Below are 18,594 nucleotides of genomic sequence, written 5' to 3' on the forward strand. Positions count from 1 at the left end.
ATGGCTCCTTGCGCTAGAGTGGCTCTGGTCACAGCAGAGCGATGCCCCAGAGGGGCAGAGCATCGCCCCCTGGTGGGCAGGGCATCGCCCCTGGTGGGCGTGCCGGGTGGATCCCGGTTGGGCGCATGCGGGAGTCTGTCTGACTGTCTCTCCCTGTTTCCAGCTTCAGAAAAATACAAAAAAATAAAAATAAAAAAAATAATTAAAAAAAAACTTGTACATGAATGTTCACAGCAGCATTATTCATTATAGCTAAAATGGAGAAATAATTCAATGTTCATCAGCTGGTGAATAGATAAACAATATGTGGTATATCCATACAGTGGAATATTATTCAACCATAAAAAGTAAAGTACTGATAATTGCTAAACTCAAGTAAACCTTGAAAAACATTATGCTAGGTGAAAGAAACTGGACATAAAAAGCCACACGTTCTGAGTCCATTTAAATGTACTGTTCAGCCTGACCAGGCAGTGGCACAGTGGATAGAGCATCGACCTAGGATGCTGAGGACACAGGTTCCAAAACCCAGGGTGGCTGACTTAAGCACGGGCTGCCCAGCTTGAATGTGGGATAATAGATGTGACTCCATGGTCACTGGCTTAAGCTTAAACTCACTCGTTTGAGCAAGGGGTCACTGGCTCACCTGGAGTTCTGGGTCAAAGCACATATGAGAAAGCAAACAATGAACCAAAGTGCCACAACTACAAGCTGATGCTTCTCATCTCTCTCCCTTCCTGTCTGTCTGGCCCTGTCTATTCCTCTCTCTTGCTCTCTTTCTCTCACTAATAAAATAAAATAATAACAAATGTGATCCAGAATAAGCAAATCTATAGATAGAAAGTAGACTAGTGGTTACTGAAGTGGAGAGAATGATTGCTAATGGATATGGGGATCTTTCTGGGGTGATAAGATATTCTGTAATTTGATAGTGGTGATGGTTGTACAACTTTATGAATATACTTAAAATCACTACACTATATACTTTATAAGGGTGAATTTTATGGCATAGCATATAAAATAAATTTCCATTAAAAAGATTATGTGGAGCCCTAGCCAGATAAGCTCGGTTGATTAGAGCATCATCCCAATATGGAAAGGATGCCAGTTTGATTCTCAGTCAGGGAACATACAGAAATAGATCAATGTTTCTGTCTCTATCTCTTTCCCTTCTTCTTTCTCTAAAATGAATAAGTAAATTAAAAATTTTTTTAATATAAAATTATGTGTAGTGAGAGCAGATGAGAGTATAGATAAAAAAGGATTGGTTGCCCTGGCTGGTTGGCTCAGCGGTAGAGCGTCGGCCTAGCGTGCGGAGGACCCGGGTTCGATTCCCGGCCAAGGCACACAGGAGAAGCGCCCATTTGCTTCTCCACCCCTCCGCTGCGCTTTCCTCTCTGTCTCTCTCTTCCCCTCCCGCAGCCGAGGCTCCATTGGAGCAGAGATGGCCCGGGCGCTGGGGATGGCTCTGTGGCCTCTGCCTCAGGCGCTGGAGTGGCTCTGGTCGCAATATGGCGACGCCCAGGATGGGCAGAGCATCGCCCCCTGGTGGGCAGAGCGTCGCCCCATGGTGGGCGTGCCGGGTGGATCCCGGTCGGGCACATGCGGGAGTCTGTCTGACTGTCTCTCCCCATTTCCAGCTTCAGAAAAATGAAAAAAAATAAATAAATTAAAAATTAAAAAAAAAAAAAAAAGGATTGGTTGTTAAAAAAAATATTTTGAAAACCAAAATACGCCTGACCTGTGTTGGCACAGTGGAAAAGGCCTGGATACTGACGTCGCTGGTTTGAAACCTCAGGCTTGCCCAGTCAAAGCACAAATGAGAAGCAAACAAGCTGATGTTTCCTGCTCCTCCCCCCACCTTTCTCTCTCTCTCTCTCAATCTCTCTCTACTCTCTCTAAAATCAATAAGTAAAATCTTTAAAAAAAGAAAAAAAAAGCCTGACCAGGCAGTGGCGCAATGGATAGAGCGTCGAACTGGGACACAGAGGACCCAGGTTCGAAACCCCAAGGCTGCTGGCTTGAGCAAGGGTTCACTCTCAGTCTGCTGTAGCCCCCCCCCCCCCCAATCAAGGCACATATGAGAAAGCAATCAATTAACAACTAAGGTGTCACAAGAAAGAATGGATGCTTCTCATCTCTCTCCCTTCCTATCTGTCCCTAACTGTCCCTCTCTCTCTATCACACACACACACACACACACACACACACAAAAGAAAACCAAAATATGTGATACAATAAATACTAGTGCTGTTCTGATTTCTTTTCATAAAAATTAAAATATGTGTTCTGATTCTATTTCTTTAGCTATTAGCTACTTCTGAAATTCTGAAAGTACCATAATTAGGCTGAAAAATTATAACACACACACACACACATTTAAATTTATTCATTTTAGAAAGGGGAGGGAGAGCCTGACCGGGCAGTGGCACAGTGGATAGAGCGTTGGACTGGGAGGCGGAAGACCAAGGTTCGAGACCCCGAGGTCGCCAGCTTGAGCGAGGGCTCATCTGGTTTGAGCAAAAAGCTCGCCAGCTTGGACCCAAGGTCGCTGGCTCGAGCAAGGGGTTACTCGGTCTGCTGAAGGCCTGCAGTCAAGGCATGTATGAGAAAGCAATCAATGAACAATTAAGGTGTTGCAACGTGCAACGAAAAACTAATGATTGATGTTTCTCATCTCTCCGTTCCTGTCTGTCTGTCCCTGTCTATCCCTCTCTCTGACTCTCTCTCTCTGTCTCTGTTAAAAAAAAAAAAAAAAAAGGGGAGGGAGAGAAAGAGAAAGAGAGAGAAGTGGAAAGAAGCAGGAAGCATCAACTCCCATATGTGCCTTGACCAGGTAAGACCAGGATTTCAAACCAGCAACCTCAGCATTCCAGGTTAATGCTTTATCTCCTGGGCCACCATAGGTCAGGTCTATGTACATATATTAAATCTTCAGTGCAAGACACTAATAAAACTAATTATAAAGAAAAATAAAAATAGCATGATGTATGGTCTCTATTGAACTGGGTTAGTCTATTTTCCTAATGTATACTTTGTTTATTGACCAAATACTTGATAAAATACACTTAATGTGGCCATGGCTAGTGGCTCAGTGGATAGAGCATCAGCCTGGCATATGGATGTCCCAGGTTCGATTCCTAGTCAGGGCACCCAGGAGAAGCAACCATCTGCTTCATTCCCCCTCCTTCTTGCCCTTCTCTCCCTCTTCCCCTCCCATAGCTGGTGGCTCAGTTGGTTCAAGTGTAGCCCCAGGCACTGAGGATAGCTCTGTTGGAGCACATTAGCCTCAGGCACTAAAAATAGCTTGGTACTCTAGCATCGGTCCCAGATGGGGTGGTTGGGTGGACCCCAATCAGGGTACATGTGGGAGTCTACCTCATTACCTCTCCTCCTTTCACCTAAAAGAAAAAAATAACAAAAATATTAAAAAAAAACACTTGATGTATGAAATAAATGATATATTAGTTATTACTTTCTAGCTTTTTAGCTTTATCCAGCATATCAACTGAGATTGATCAAAGAATGTCCAAGCTCACTATGTCAACTAATATAGTGAACAGATTTCAGACTATCCTTGATATTTGTTCACTTCATAAGAATATATTAAATTAAATATACCCACCAAAATATACTCGGTTAACACCGCCAAATATTTTGTTGTAAGTTCAGGCTTCTATGTATCTGGAAAATTATCATATCAAGCTAAATTTCTTCTCTTATTTAAAACTATGATTACCTTGATTACCATTAGGCAGTTGTAAAGATGTGATAAATAAACACTGATTAATTAATACTTGTTAACTGAGCACCTATTATGGATTTGAAACCAGCATTGTGAATCACAGAAATGTAGACCTAGAAGAATACTCAGGAGACCATAATGACAATTCCCTAAACTTAAGGAAATTTGTTCTTTTTTTATTAAGTGAGAGGTGGGGAGGCAGAGAGACAGACTCCCACATGCACCCCAATCTGGATCCACCTGGAAAGCCCCCTACTGGACCGCTGCACTGTTGCTTGGTAACCGAGCTGTTTTAGAGCCTGAGGCCATGGAGCCATCCTTAGCACCGAAAGCCACCTTTGCTCAAACCATTCGAACCATGGCTGCAGGGGAGGCGGGGAGAGAGGGAGAGAGAGGGAAAGAGAGAAAGAGAGAAGGGGGAGGGGTGGAGAAGCAGATGGTCACTTCTCCTTGGTGCCCTGATTAGGAATTGAACCTGGGACTTCCACGCACCAGGCCAACACTCTACCTCTGAGCCAACTGGTCAGTGCCCTGAGTTTCTAAATCACCCAAAGCAACTAATTGCTTTCTTGTCCTTTATAAACTACTACTAGGAATTTGACAAAATTATTTGTGTTCACTTCAATTATATGCCCTTAACATTTATAAAATATTCATGTATGATAAAACATTTAATTCTGTGTCTAGATTCTGTACTCTCTAAGCAGCTTTCAAATTACCATCTGGCTTCCCATGTAGGTCAGCTAGCCATGCCAATGGAAGTATTCAGTCCATGTGACAATAATTCTCACTGTAAGTAACTAAACTGGCATTTTAATGTAAACGTTTGTTTCATGAATGTAGCCAATGAGTACCCTCTGAGAGACAGAGCAACCCTTGGTATGGGACCAAGTTAGGTTTCCAAGATTATAAAAAATGATCCTGAAGTTTCACAAATCCACCTAAATGCCACTACTCATGAGATCTCTTGGGAAGCAGCCAGCAGCCTCTGGAAATGTTACTCAACCTGGCCACTGAGAGCCTTTTCCACTAGAAACTTCTGTATTCGACGAGACCTGCCCTTAGCCCTGCTGGACTGTGTGCTGTGAAGAGGTAAGGCTGAGCAGTCAGGATCAGGCCTGCGAACCAAGCGTGAGCCACATTCGTGTGAGGACCCTCGGGGATAGGTGCGGCAGGCGCCCACCACCCCAACCTGCCCCTCTGCCCCCAACTCCCAAATACCTTCTTGAGCTCCTCCACCTGGTGAGAAACTGCAGCACCGGCTTGGGCCTGCCCTAATTCCCTTTGCAAGACTTCTATCTTCTCCCCAAGCTCCTCTTCCATCTCTTCCTTCTCCATCCGCAGCTGCAGGAGTCTGAGCCCAGAGAGGTGAATTAAAAGGGGGAAAAGACAGGGTCAGGCCACCTGCCTGGGAGAGGTTAGCAGGTCAGTGTGAGCCACCTCCTTGGAGGCCAACCTATTGGCCTCCTACCCAGTCTCAGGAGGGAGGAAAGCTGATATAAAAAATAGCAGTTTAAGAAATATAAAAATACAGAGCAGAGCATGGGTGGAAAGAAAGTGGGATATGTACAAGAATCTTGGATAAGCATTCCTGCAAGGTCCTTACTCTTGCTTGGTGGCTCTAAGCTCCTCCTTGTTCTTCTGGTACATGCTCTGCCAATGCCCTGTCTCCTCTGAGGTCTCCTCCAGCTCCCTCTGCAGCCCCCGCACCAGGGCCGACATCCTCTGCTTCTCAGCCTCTAATGCTGCATGGTCCTAGGGGAGGGGATAGTCAGAGGACCAGGAGGCTCAGAGGGGAAAGCTCTCTTCGATCCAAAGTGTGAATATGTAGAAGGGAAGGCTCAAGCCCAGAGGACACCATCTGCACAGCCTGACACCCAGCAGAGCCTGGTATGATGTTAGCAGAAGGATCTCCTGCCAAGTCACAGTCCACCCCTCCATTTTGACTACACTCCCTCTGGTACTTTTGGCCTGCACACCCTCCTCTGCCTCTGTAGGTTTCCTCACCAAGGTTTTCATTACATCTCAGATGCGCCTTTTAGGGAGAGCTTCAATTACAACCATGAAAAGTCCAAAAACACTGAGACCTCAGGGCAGTCCCCTGCCCAGCCCCTGCTCTTATCATGCCTGGGTTGCGTCTTGCATGCTCCGGCGAAGCTGCTCTGCATCTCTCTGGTATTGCTGCCGGACACTCTCCACCTCCTGGTCACGGGAGGCCACCTCCTCTTTCAGGGCCCCCTTCAGGGCTGTCAACTCCCGCTCCCTCAGCCTCAGCTGCTCCTCTATCCGTTGTTTCCCCTCCAAGATCTCTTCAAGAAGTTCCCGGGTGTCTATGAGGTCCTGGAAAAAGTGAAGGCACAAGTCCACAGGTGACCACTTATGAGGGTCCATCTGTCTAGTTATTCATTCAGTCAGTCAATCAAAAAATATCTATTGAGCACACTGTAATCTGTTAGGCATGGTACCCGGTGCTCTCTGCCCTCCAAGATGCCTTGTTAGGATAAGGGAAACCCACCTTTCTGAGCTCTATTTGGTCTGTCTGAAAGCACACTAAGGGGTATCCCTATACTTTGAGGATGCTCTAGCTGAGGGAAGCAGAGGCTGGAGTACCCAACCTAGCTCCTACCTTCATTAGCACTTCCTTAGCAGGCTCAGGCCCCTGGACCTGTTTCAGCTTGTCCTGCAGCTCCATCACCTGAGTCTCCAGCCCACGCCGGACCCTTTCACTCTGGTCCAGGAGGAGCTTCACGTTCTGGAACCTAATAATTCACAGACAACGTTATTGAGCACTGCTTGTCAGACAGTCTGTTCAAATCTTAGTAAGACCTCCTCTGACTACCTTATTTAATACACAAACCGGCCCTCCTGATGTGCTGTAACTTACTCTACCTATCACCTTCTCACACATGAAAAATCCACTTAAGAAAATGTTTATTGTTTCCTCCTCACTAGAAACTATGTTTCTGAAGAGCAGGGCTCTTCATAGGTAAGGTTCCCCCGATATGCCCAGGACCCTAGATCCGTGCCTCACACACAGCATTCATTGCAAAAACTTGAATCCTCACAACAATCCTGTGAGGTAGGTACTATCATTAACCCCATTTTACAGATGAAAAACTGGAGGTACAGAAGCAAACCAGGTAGCCTAACTCATGCACCACCACCATTACTGATAGAGAAGGTAAAGAGAAGTCCTATCTTTAAACCATCTGTCTGCCCCTTTCGGCTTCTGGAGAATTCCATCTCCCCTGGCCTGTGGGCAGCCTCTAACTCTGACCTCGGCTCCATGCAGCCCCACGCACACCGTCAGCTGCACTCACTCCTTGGTGCTCTGCTGGGCCTCCCCCATCCTCCTCTCCAGCAGCTCCCGCAGTCGGCTGCACTCTTCCGCCTTCTCCTCCAGCTGGTGCTCCAGCCCAACCCGCGTTGGCTCCAACTTTTGCCGTTTCTGGAAAAGAAAAGAAAAGCAGGTGAAGAGTAGGGAAAGTCTCTGAGAAGGACCAGGAATAATGGGGATTCTAACATTTATTGACACTATGTAACAGGCACTGTAATTTATGCAGATTATACACATTTAATCCTCATAATAAGCCTTGGTATTTGTGGTGGTTTAAAATATATCCACTAGGCCAGGGGTCCCCAAACTACGGCCCCGTGGGCCGCATGCGGCCCCCTGAGGCCATTTATCCGGCCTCGACCGCACTTCCGGAAGGGGCACCTCTTTCATTGGTGGTCAGTGAGAAGAGCACATTGACCATCTCACTAGCCAAAAGCAGGCCCATAGTTCCCATTGAAATACTGGTCAGTTTGTTGATTTAAATTTACTTGTTCTTTATTTTAAATATTGTATTTGTTCCTGTTTTGTTTTTTTACTTTAAAATAAGATATGTGCAGTGTGCACAGGGATTTGTTCATAGTTTTTTTTTATAGTCTGGCCCTCCAACGGTCTGAGGGACAGTGAACTGGCCCCCTGTGTAAAAAGTTTGGGGACCCCTGCACTAGGCCCTGGCTGGTTGGCTCAGTGGTAGAGCGTCGGCCTGGTGTGCAAAAGTCCCGGGTTCGATTCCCAGCCAGGGCACACAGGAGAGGCACCCATCTGCTTCTCCACCCCTCCCCCTCTCCTTCCTCTCTGTCTCTCTCTTCCCCTCCCACAGCCAAGGCTCCATTGGAACAAAGTTGGCCTGGACGCTGAGGATGGCTCTGTGGCCTCTGCCTCAGGTGCTAGAATGGCTCTGGTTGCAACGGAGCAATGCCCCAGATGGGCAGAGCATCGCCTCCTGGTGGGCATCCCGGGTGGATCCCGGTTGGGCGCATGTGGGAGTCTGACTGCCTCCCTGTTTCCAGCTTCAGAAAAATACAAAAAAAAATTAAAAATTAAAAAAAATAAAATACATCCACTAGTTCTTTGATATTCCTTTCAAAAGAAGAAGCCTCTCCCCTTGAGTGTGAGCTGGACTTAGGAACTCTCGTCTAACAAATAGAAAGAGGGGGAAATGACCTGTAGCTTCTGAGACTAGGTCATAAAAAGGCATTGCAGCCTCATCAGTGGTGGCGCAGTGGATGGAGCATCAGCGTAAGATGCTGAGGTCCCAGGTTTAAAATCCCTAGGTTGCTGGGTTGAGTGCACACTCTATCAGCTTGAGCACAGGGTCGCTGGCTTGAGTGAGGAATCATCAACATGATACGGCCCTGGCTGGCTGGCTCAGTGGATAGAGCGTTGGCCCGGCATATGGACATCCTGGGTTTGATTTCCTGATCAGGACACACAGGAGAAGCCACCATCTGCTTCTCTTCCTTTCCCGCTACCCCTTCTCTCTCTCTTTTCCTCTCGCAGCCAATGGCTCGATTGATTCAATCGTTGGTCCAAGATGGGGGTTACTGGGTGGATCCTAGTCAAGGTACGTGCAAGTTTGTCTCACTGTATCTCCTCCTCTCACTTTAAACAAACAAAGAAACAAATGATAAAAAACATGATCCCAAGGTCGCTGGCTTGAACAAGGGGTCACTGACTCAGCTTGAGCCCCACTCCCTGCCAGTCAAGGCATGTATAAGAAGCAATCAATAAACAACTAAAGTGATATGCAACTACCAGTTGATGCTTCTCATCTCTCTCCTTTCCTCTCTCTTTCTCTCCTTCTCTCAACCACACACACACACACACACACACACACACACACACACACACGGCACTGCAGCTTCCTCCTTACCTTCTCTCTTGTATCACTCACTCTGAGGGAAGGTAGCTGCTCCTATATTATAAGGGAGACTGACACAGTCCTATGAAGAGGTCCACACAGCAAGGAACTGAGACCACCAACCAACAGCCATTGAATAAGCCATTTCAGAAGTAAATCCTCCAATTCTAGTCAAGTCTTTCAGTGACTATAGCCCCAGCCAATATCTTGACTAGAACCTCATGAAAGACCCTGAGCCAGAACTTCCCAGGGAAACTCCCAATTCTGGGCCCTCAGACACTGAGAGACGTTTGCATTAAACTGTTCAGTTTTGAGGTAATTTGTTACACGGCAATGGATAACTAATACAATTCAATTATTATCCCCACTTTAATTTTTTTTTAATTTTTTTTTTTTTAAACAGAGACAGAGAGAGTCAGAGAGAGGGATAGACAGGGACAGACAGACAGGAACAGAGAGATGAGAAGAATCAATCATTAGTTTTTCTTTGCGCGTTGCAACACCTTAATTGTTCATTGATTGCTTTCTCATACGTGCCTTGACCGCAGACTGAGTAACCTCTTGCTGGAGCCAGTGACCTTGGGCTCAAGCTGGTGAGCTTTTGCTCAAACCAGATGAGCCCTCGCTCAAGCTGGTGACCTCGGGGTCTCGAACCTGGGTCTCCCTCATCCCAGTCCGACACTCTATCCACTGCGCCACCACCCGGTCAGGCTATCCCCACTTTATAGTGAAGGAAACAGAGGCTTAGAACAGTCAAAGAACTTGCCCATAGTGTTACAAAGCCAACAAGTAAGGATACCAGGATTTAAACAGTTAGTTTGACTCACAGTTCACCTTTTAACTATTATACTACACTGCTTTCCAGGAAACAAAGGGAGTTACAATCCAACATTTACTGAGCACCAACATACAGGCAACACTGTAAGAGTTGGAAGCAGTATTTTAAAGGAGGGGGCGCAAGAATACAAAGGCTTTAGAACAAGACTGACCTAAATTTTTAAATTTCTCCTCTGCAACTTGCTACCTTGAGCAACTCACTTAACCTCTCTGATCTTCAATTTTCTTTTAAAGTCCAGGATACTTTACAGGGTCACTATAATTATTACATTGCATCCAGGACAGCACCTACTACAAAAATTATACTCAATAAATGACAGCTACTATTATCACCATCACTATTATGATGATGAAAAGAACTGAGGTAAGTAATTTGCTCAAGATTTATACAGCCAATAAGTGACAGAGCCAGGACGGGAACTGCGAAAAGAAATTGGATGAATGTGCTCCTTCTGTCTAGGCTCAGAATGGCCCAGAAGTCCTTGCTGGGACTTAGCACACACTCTAGTCTCACAGGATGCAGGGATGCTGGTTCCATTGCTTGGAGGAGCCAGTCCAGGCCAAAGTGTTTTCCCCTGTGGTTCCACATCCTTGCTGTGCCTCATTCTCTCCTTACCTTCACCTCTTCATCCAACTTTTGCTGTAGCTCCTCCACTTTTCGGGTGAGCTCACCCTGCCCTGCCAGGGCCTTAGCAGAACCAGGAGAAGCCATCTGCCAGAGACACAGGGGAAGGAAGTGAATCTACATCCAGGTCCTGAGGCCCAAAAGATCCTACTCCTAACCCTGTTCCCACCATGAGAAGGCCACTCACCACCAAGGGCTGCATCTGCTCCAGCACCAAACTGACCTTCCTCTTCACAGAGGTCTCACTTTCAGGGCTTCTGGAGGATTAAGGGACAGGAGCAAAGGTTAGGGGAGGAAAGAGGTAGCAGAGATGAGGGAAGTTAGGGTAAAGAGCATGGAGGATGAAAAAAGAAGCTAGAAAAGAAAAGAGGCCCCCACTCACCCCTCCCTCAGGATGCCATAGATGGTGGCCTTTACATGGTCCACGCTGCCTGGTGGGGCTGCCTCCTGCTGGTCTCGAAGGAGGTCTGGAGTTGATTTGAACTGCAAAAAATTAGCCAGAAGCTTGTGTGGGGTTCAGATGGACCAGAAGTGGCAACTGGGAGACAAGGCCCTTTAAGCATAATGAACAAGCCTGAGATGGGGCGAAGAGGCAATGCTGCCGAGGCCTCAGCCACAGGCCAGGGACAGGGCTCAGCGGGCTATTCCTCTCACTACTGTCGCAAACCAGTTTCCTCAACAAGCAGATTCACCAGCTCACTGTGTCGCAACTAATTTTGCACTAATGACAATGTATGAGAGTTTGTAAATGATTTACTATTAGAATGGGCTTAACTTTGTCTCAGGGTAAAATTGCTTCTCCACTTATCTGCATTCCTGAGTGGAAAACAAAGGTAGGAGTTTTGGCAAGAGCACCAGGGAGCTGCTCAGATTCTCCAAGCCTACGTTGTGCATGCTACAGACCTAGCAAGTGATAGTGACTGAGATACAGTTAATGGTTGGGCAATGACAAGTAATTGTCCATACTTGTGAATGGTGATTTTACTGTTACTTCCATTTCCTTTATAATTTCACCCATGGAAATCTTGCCCATGTGCATGGAAAAAATGAAAGACAAAAAGTAGAGATTTTCTGCCCTAGGTTATCTGAACCAGCAAGGGGTCCCAGGGCTGGTGGGTGAGAAAGGGCCAGGGCTTGGAAGCTGCAGAGGGGTGGGTCTGACCTGCAGCATGGCAGGGTCCTGTGCTCTCCCTCGTGGCTCCTCAAAACTCTGAAGGACCCAGTCCTGGGTCTGACGGGAACGGCTAAAGCCACTGGGAGGGCTCTGGCTGTGTGCTGGCTGTTTCAAGCTGCCCATGTGACTGTCATGCTTTGTGCTAGGGCTCCAGTGGTTGGGGGACCGGCGATCCCGTTCCTCAAGTGTATCCCGTGGGAGCCGGTTGTCCAGGCTCTGGCTCCGCTTGCGCTGTTCAGGAGGCAGTGAACGCATGCGGCGGCCAGTCCGGCCCCGGGCCTGGGCCCCATGGTGACTGTCAAACTTGTCGATGAGCGAGTCTACTGAAGACAGGGGAGCAGTGTCAATGGTGCTCCCTGGGGAAACTCCTTGGGGGGCCAGCTCTAGCAGGCTGGTGCTTCTGTTGCCTGGACCCACAGGGGCAGGGCCTGTCAGTGAGGCCTGGGACTGCGAGCGGAGGAGCCGTCCATTCCAGCGGGCCCCAGGCTCCTCATCAGACATGCTGTCCCGCAAGGTGCCAGAAAACTCCTTGGCCCGAGAGTAGGAGCTCTCAGGGAGTTCCAAGTCAGAGCTCAGAGCTCCCGGGGCCCCTCGACTGTTGGACCCCTTGATTTGGACCCCAAAGGAGTCACCACCTTTCTCCCCACTGTTGAGCACCACAAAGGGCTGTCCGGCGATGCCCTGCACACGTACGGCGACCCCATAGGTATTGGCTCTTGCATCCTTAGCTGGGCGTCGCCCCCCATGATGCAGAGTGCCCGTGTCTGTAGTACCCACTGGTTCTGTAATGAAGCGAATCTGGACTCCATGGTCTACAGGGCCCCGGGGCTCGGCCATGGTGAATGCCTGCTCCATGGGCAGGAGGGGTCCTAGAAGATGAAGAAAAAAGTGTCAGCTAAGATACTGGAAGCAGAAACCCAGAAACGTCCCTTACCCAGCTTTTGTGAGGGTGAGTACCTTGTCAGTTCCTTCTGTGTAAAACAGTGGTTCTCATATTTGATCTGAACAGCAGAAGCACCTGGAGGGCCTATGAAAACATAGACTGCTGAACCCACCCCCAGAGCTTCTGAGTCAGTAGGTCTAGAGCAGGGGTCCCCAAACTTTTTACACAGGGGGCCAGTTCACTGTCCCTCAGACCATTGGAGGGCCGGACTATAAAATAATCTATGAACAAATCCCTTTGCACACTGCACATATCTTTTTTTTTTTTCTTTTCTTTTCTGAAGTTGGAAATGGGGAGGCAGTCAGACAGACTCCCGCATGCGCCCGACCGGGATCCACCCGGCATGCCCACCAGGGGCTGACGCTTTGCCCATCTTGGGGCCTCGCTCTGCTGCAATCAGAGCCATTCTAGCACCTGAGGCAGAGGCCACAGAGCCATCCCCAGTGCCCCAGCCATCTTTTGCTCCAATTGAGCCTCGGCTATGGGAGGGGAAGAGAGAGACAGAAAGGAAGGAGAGGGGGAAGGGTGGAGAAGCAGATGGGTGCCTCTCCTGTGTGCCTTGGCCGGGAATCGAACCCGGGATTCCCGCACACCAGGCCGACACTCCACCACCGAGCCAACCAGCCAGGGCCTGCACATATCTTATTTTAAAGTAAAAAAACAAAACAGGAACAAATACAATATTTAAAATAAAGAACAAGTAAATTTGAATCAACAAACTGACCAGTATTTCAATGGGAACTATGCTCCTCTCACTGACCACCATTGAAAGAGGTGCCCCTTCCGGAAGTGTGGCGGGGGCTGGATAAATGGCCTCAGGGGGCCGCATGCGGCCCGCGGGCCGTAGTTTGGGGACCCCTGGTCTAGAGTGAGGCCTGAAGATTTCCATCTCTAATGAGCTCCCAGGTGGTCCTGTTGCTCCTGGTCCAGGGACCACACTTTGAGACCCACTGACCCAGAAGAGCCTATTTCCTCTGATACAGTCCTGGAAACTTGGCTTTGTCAAGAGTAAAGATTTTCCTTGATCTTCATACATACATATATACCACCATGTGCCTCCTCCACCCAGTAAAGGCAGAACCCCAGCCCCTGCCTAACAGATACCTCCATACAAAGGAGCAAAGGGGCCTCCCCACTCCCACAGCTCATCTCAAATACAGAAGATGAGGTACTCCATCCCATTTCTCAATGCTCTCAGAATGCTCAAACTGATAGCAGTGATGCCTCTGGACTGGGGGGACTGAGGGCCAGGGACAGGGATGGGAAGTGACTTTCTATCGTGTATCTTTTTGCCCCTTTTGAATTTGGAACCCTGCAGATGTATTGCTGCCTATTCAAGAAAAAGATGCAAATAACGTGTAAGAGTGGCAGTCCAAAGGACTCCAGGACAGGCAGCATGTTCTACCTTAGAGTCAGAGAGCCAAGACTACCCACAGGCCAGCAGCCTGGGTCCACATTGTCCAAGCTCAGAGTCAGCAAATGGAATGTAGTGCAGGTGTGTTCTGGCTCCAGGAATTCAGGGAGGAGTTCTCCTCCATGCAAATAAGAACTCCAGCTTCTGCTAATCTCTACCAGAGCCTAGCACCAAGCTGGAGGAGGAGCCTCCAATGTTCCAGACAGAGGCTAACCTCCCTGTGGAGCTCTGGGCCAAGAAAACTTGGCAAGGGCCCTTTCAAGGTTTATAGAAGTGCTAGGAAGCCCAGGAAACGGGAGAGGGGAAGGAAGGTAGGGCCAAGCTCCAGGTGAGAGAGGGCCTGGTGGTTGAGTCTTCTGCAGGAAGAAGAGCATTCCTAGCATTCCAGGCCTTTCCCTTCCAGAGCAAGGAACTGGAAGGGAAAAGTTTCTTATTGGAGAAAAAAAATCTCAACATCTTTTTTTGGTGTTGAAATTTCATTGGAGAATTTACCCTCCCCCCCAGGCCCAGGAGGCAGCCTATCCAAACTTTACCACAGAACCTCTGAAGAGGTTCACATGGAGCCCACTCATGAGCCCAACGACCCTGTCTTCCACTCTTCATTCAGGCATTGGGGAAGACCTTAACCAACCTCTGACTCAGATACCCTAAAGAGCGGGCTATTTAGTTGGCAGGGCCCTATGTGAGAATTCAAATAAGAAATCGAACAAGGCAAAGGGGTTAAGTTTTCCAAATCACTTAGAATCTGACTTGGAATCTGAGCTCCTCTCTTCACCTGATGTATATAGAACCTTGGGCAAATCACAACTTTTATGAGCCTTAATTTCCTCATCTTTAAAATGGGCATAATGATAAGACCTTATGAGGTAATTACTGTGAGAATTACACTTGATCTTAGCCAAAAGGTCGAGAAGCCATTACTGTTAGAATTATACAAGTATACAACTGTATAAACTTATCATTATACATTTAATATTTTTGCATTTTATTTACTTAGGTTCTACTTTAATAAACATAAGATATTAAACATGAATGCACCTAACAGCAGATGCCTGTCACAAAGCTGACATTAACCCTGCACACACACTGCTCCTTCCAACAGGACTTTCCTAGCTTCACCTGGTTCATAGAAGCGTGTCACTTCTTCAGAGAAGCCTTCACCAACCACTCTTCATGAACTACCATATTTCCCCATGTATAAGATGCACCCATGTATAAAATGCACCTTAATTTTGGGGCCCGAAATTTGAATAAAAATTGTATTACATAAAGTTAATGAACTCAAGTTTTATTCATCATAAAATTCATACAACTCCTCAAGTGGGAAATGCAAGTAAAAAAATCTACCACCACTGTATAAGATGCAACCAGTTTTTAGACCCCAAATTATTCAAAAAAGGGTGTGTCTTATACATGGGGAAATACGGTAGATCAGAACCACGCTAAAACTCTATAATTGCCTTTTAGTGAGTCTGCCTCAGCTTATTTTTATATATTTATCAGTAATGAATTGTTTCTTGTCTGTCACCCCCACTAGATTATAAACTCCCCAGAGGGCAAAACGCCATGGCTTTCAGCTGACTACTGTGTCCCCAGGACCTGGCACGTGATAGATGTGGATAAATACTTGTTAATAGTTTGTATCTTGAACCAAGGCAACCTCACTAGCAGTGGGGATATATGCCCAAAGATTACTCATAGCCATATCTCATTTGCCCTAGTAAAACCTCTTCCTGGCCTGGATTCCTTGCCCTACTCAGTTATACTTTTGGAACCAGATGTGCCTAGACAACCAGCTCTCAGAAGTCTCATTATTTATTCAAGCTCTACCCTGTCAGTACATCTACTGATCTTCAAGATCCAAGTCAAGAAGTTCCCAGGGCTTGGCTCAGCAGACTGCATAGCCCCTTGCTCACCCAAGAGCACCAAGCTGTTCAGAGGCAGCCTCAAACACACCCCCAGATCCCAGTGACTCCCTACTCTCAACTACCTTCAGTCCCAGGACATGTGGGTCAGGGGCCAGGAGGACTAGAGGAATCTGGGGTGGGTCAGAAAGCAGGGCTCTAAATGATTCAACATGGAAAACCCGAAACCTATCCGCCTTCAGTTACAGAGGACAGTGGGGCGTGGCTGGGGAGCAAGGCAGCTCCAAGGACTTGCGTAAGCCCCAGAGGCAGGTAAACAGTGATCTAGCACCAGGTAACATGGAGTCCACAGCCTTTACTCTCACCAGATGCCAGACCCTGCTTTTCCCTCTCCTGGCATGTGCCCAAGGAGCTCCTCATCAGCTCTGGGAAGAGATCAGACCACAAGTTAATTCAGCTTCATCTGTCTGCCTCTGCCATTCCTGCCTGCAAGGAGCAGGAGGGCACTGCACCTGTACCAATCAGCCACTTCTCCCTGAGTTACTCATTAGCCTGTCCTGCCCCAATTCCATCCCTCTGGCCCAGCCACAACGTCTGGCTCCCAACTAAAAGTGACAGGGTCTCTGAACTCCTGGCAATAAGTGGGGGTGGGGTGGTTTTGAGTGTGCAGAACTGATATACCAGGGCAAGGGAATATGCTAGATGCTACATAACTAGCAGATTTAGATAATGGGAGAACTGGAAGAGCTTAGACCCCTCCCTCAGAGGTAACAAGGAAAGCAAATGGTCAAAACAGAAAGGACAGCTCAGTGACCTTGATCATTCGGCTCCTATTTTCTCATAGCTACAGCGATAAGAAGGTTCCCTGGGAATCCAAAAAGAACCCCCCAAGTGGACTCCTGGCTCGGTCCACTGAAAAAACCGAAACCTGAGAGCCAGGCTACAGTTGCTTGGCCAGTGGGGGAAAACACAATGAGGAACTGGGCCCCTGCAAACTGGCTGGACTAGTTTGAGAGGCAAAGGAAATGGGAGGGCCAGGGAGACTCCACTGGCAGCTAGTAAAGCAGACTCGAGATATTCCACACCACAGAGGCTGAGGGGCAAAAGCAAGGCCAAGGCTCTGAAGGAGGAGGCAGAAGGTAGAGAGGGAGCAGGCAGGGGGAGCAAATGCACAACCTGGTAAGAGACAGCCCAGCGTGTGGCAGGAAGGCTTTGCCTCTCTCTACTCATCCTTCTCAAATTCCCAAAGATACATTTCTGATCTCACTCTTAATTTGGTCACCTTCCCAACCTTCTCCCCTCCCCCATATGAAGAAAAGCAGCCTACCCCTTGTCACCTCCCACAGAAGTGAAGGCATGCAGGTCAGCCTGGGGAAGAGAGGAAGAGTTCTAGGAAGCCAGAATCCTCTTAGGGTCAGGCAAATCCCTGGATTATCAGTCCCCTAGCACTAGCCCCCCACTCCCAAATACTCAGGATGAAAGAAGAGGTGCAGAGGCATGTGTAGGCAGCCTGTTAACAACATAGCGGTTGCTAATTATTTCCCAATTACAACAACTTTTCTCAGGCAGGGCATCAAAGGGGCCAAGCTAAGGCTGGCGCTGGTTCCCTTACCTGCCTAAGGGGAGGAAATCTGACTCAGAAGTCTTGTTGGGGCCGCAATGTGCACCTCTCATCCAGCTGGAGACTTGGAGGTGCTAACTCCCTTAGTCTGTGGTCACCTGAAGTGCCCTGCCTATTTCCTGCATCACTGGAGCCTACTGCCAGTCTGACAGCCACCATGGTCCAGGTGTCAGGGATGCCTGGTGGGGTTTCAGGGAGTAATGGGGATCTTCTGAGAGGCATCAAGAAAATTGGTTAGGCTCTCAAACATCACCTAACAGCCTCATGTAAAAATACAGAAGAAAGTCCCTGTGCTTGGGGGGAAAGAGGCCCCAGAAAGAAATAGTTCTAGATATTTTGTAGGCCTAAGGGTTCTTGCTTCCTCATATCCTTCTCTAGGTGTGCACTCTTTCAAGAGGAAGAAGGGAAAACTCTCCCTAGCATGAAAGCAAAGAGGACAGAAACTGAAAGCCTTAACTAGTTTCACAACCAACAAAGAGACACAGCTCAGTTGCCCTCTTGTTCTTCCCTCTATGTCTCTTATTTGCCACTGTCTGCCCCTGTAGGTGATGGTTAGAGCCATCTCAAAGCCAGGGAGAGGTGTCAGCACCAGCTAGGCTGGCAGTCAGGAAAAAGAACCTCAGGGAAACAGCACCTCTCCATGCCCTCACTCTTCCGTCTCAGAACTTGGCAGCAATTCCCTTTGCCCATCTGAGATTAACTTCTTCCCCCCACCACTGCCAGTCTCTCAGAGGAATTCTGTCCCTGGGATAGGCATCTGTCCTCCACAGAGATCCTGGCCCTTACACGCTTTCATGCCCTGGGAATAACCTTAGCCTCAGGTGCCCCTCACCTGGCACCTTCCCAGGCTCCTGTCTCTGACACCATAGAGTGGAAACCAGCTCTTAGTATTTCCAGACTACCTTGACCTCCTCTCCTCCCGTCTTCAACTCAGCACCTGTGTCCTGGAAGTACATATCACATATAGCACGACCCCCGCCCCTCAGGCATACACCTGAGGGCCCGCTTGCCTCTCAAGTGCCCTTGCCCTCGCCCGGTTCACTCACCCCCGCCAGGCTCGGCGCTCCGGGCTCGGGCTTGAGCTCGACCTCGAGCTCGGGCTCTGGCAGAGCTCCACACGCGGCTCCCAGCCCCCCTGTCCCTCAGTCCCTGGGCTCTCCCTCCTTCTTTCTCCC

At 48.2% G+C, this 18,594-nt stretch overlaps 1 protein-coding gene across 1 annotated transcript in view; it reads right to left on the minus strand.

Moving 5' to 3' along the window:
- CGN (cingulin) overlaps positions 1-18,594 on the minus strand; it is a 31,457-nt gene extending 12,863 nt beyond the window's left edge. Inside the window, exons 1-10 of the mRNA XM_066262130.1 lie at positions 18,466-18,594; positions 11,565-12,445; positions 10,785-10,885; positions 10,590-10,659; positions 10,394-10,489; positions 7,066-7,193; positions 6,372-6,504; positions 5,873-6,085; positions 5,352-5,500; positions 4,967-5,099 (exon numbers count right to left, since the gene is read on the minus strand). Coding sequence (XP_066118227.1) covers positions 4,967-5,099; positions 5,352-5,500; positions 5,873-6,085; positions 6,372-6,504; positions 7,066-7,193; positions 10,394-10,489; positions 10,590-10,659; positions 10,785-10,885; positions 11,565-12,431 — 1,890 coding nt within the window. The 5' untranslated portion in view covers positions 12,432-12,445; positions 18,466-18,594. The remainder of the gene's footprint in view (positions 1-4,966; positions 5,100-5,351; positions 5,501-5,872; positions 6,086-6,371; positions 6,505-7,065; positions 7,194-10,393; positions 10,490-10,589; positions 10,660-10,784; positions 10,886-11,564; positions 12,446-18,465) is intronic.

The sequence above is a fragment of the Saccopteryx bilineata genome, chromosome 2, assembly GCF_036850765.1.
Source record: "Saccopteryx bilineata isolate mSacBil1 chromosome 2, mSacBil1_pri_phased_curated, whole genome shotgun sequence".
NCBI classification, from domain to species: Eukaryota; Metazoa; Chordata; class Mammalia; order Chiroptera; family Emballonuridae; genus Saccopteryx; species Saccopteryx bilineata.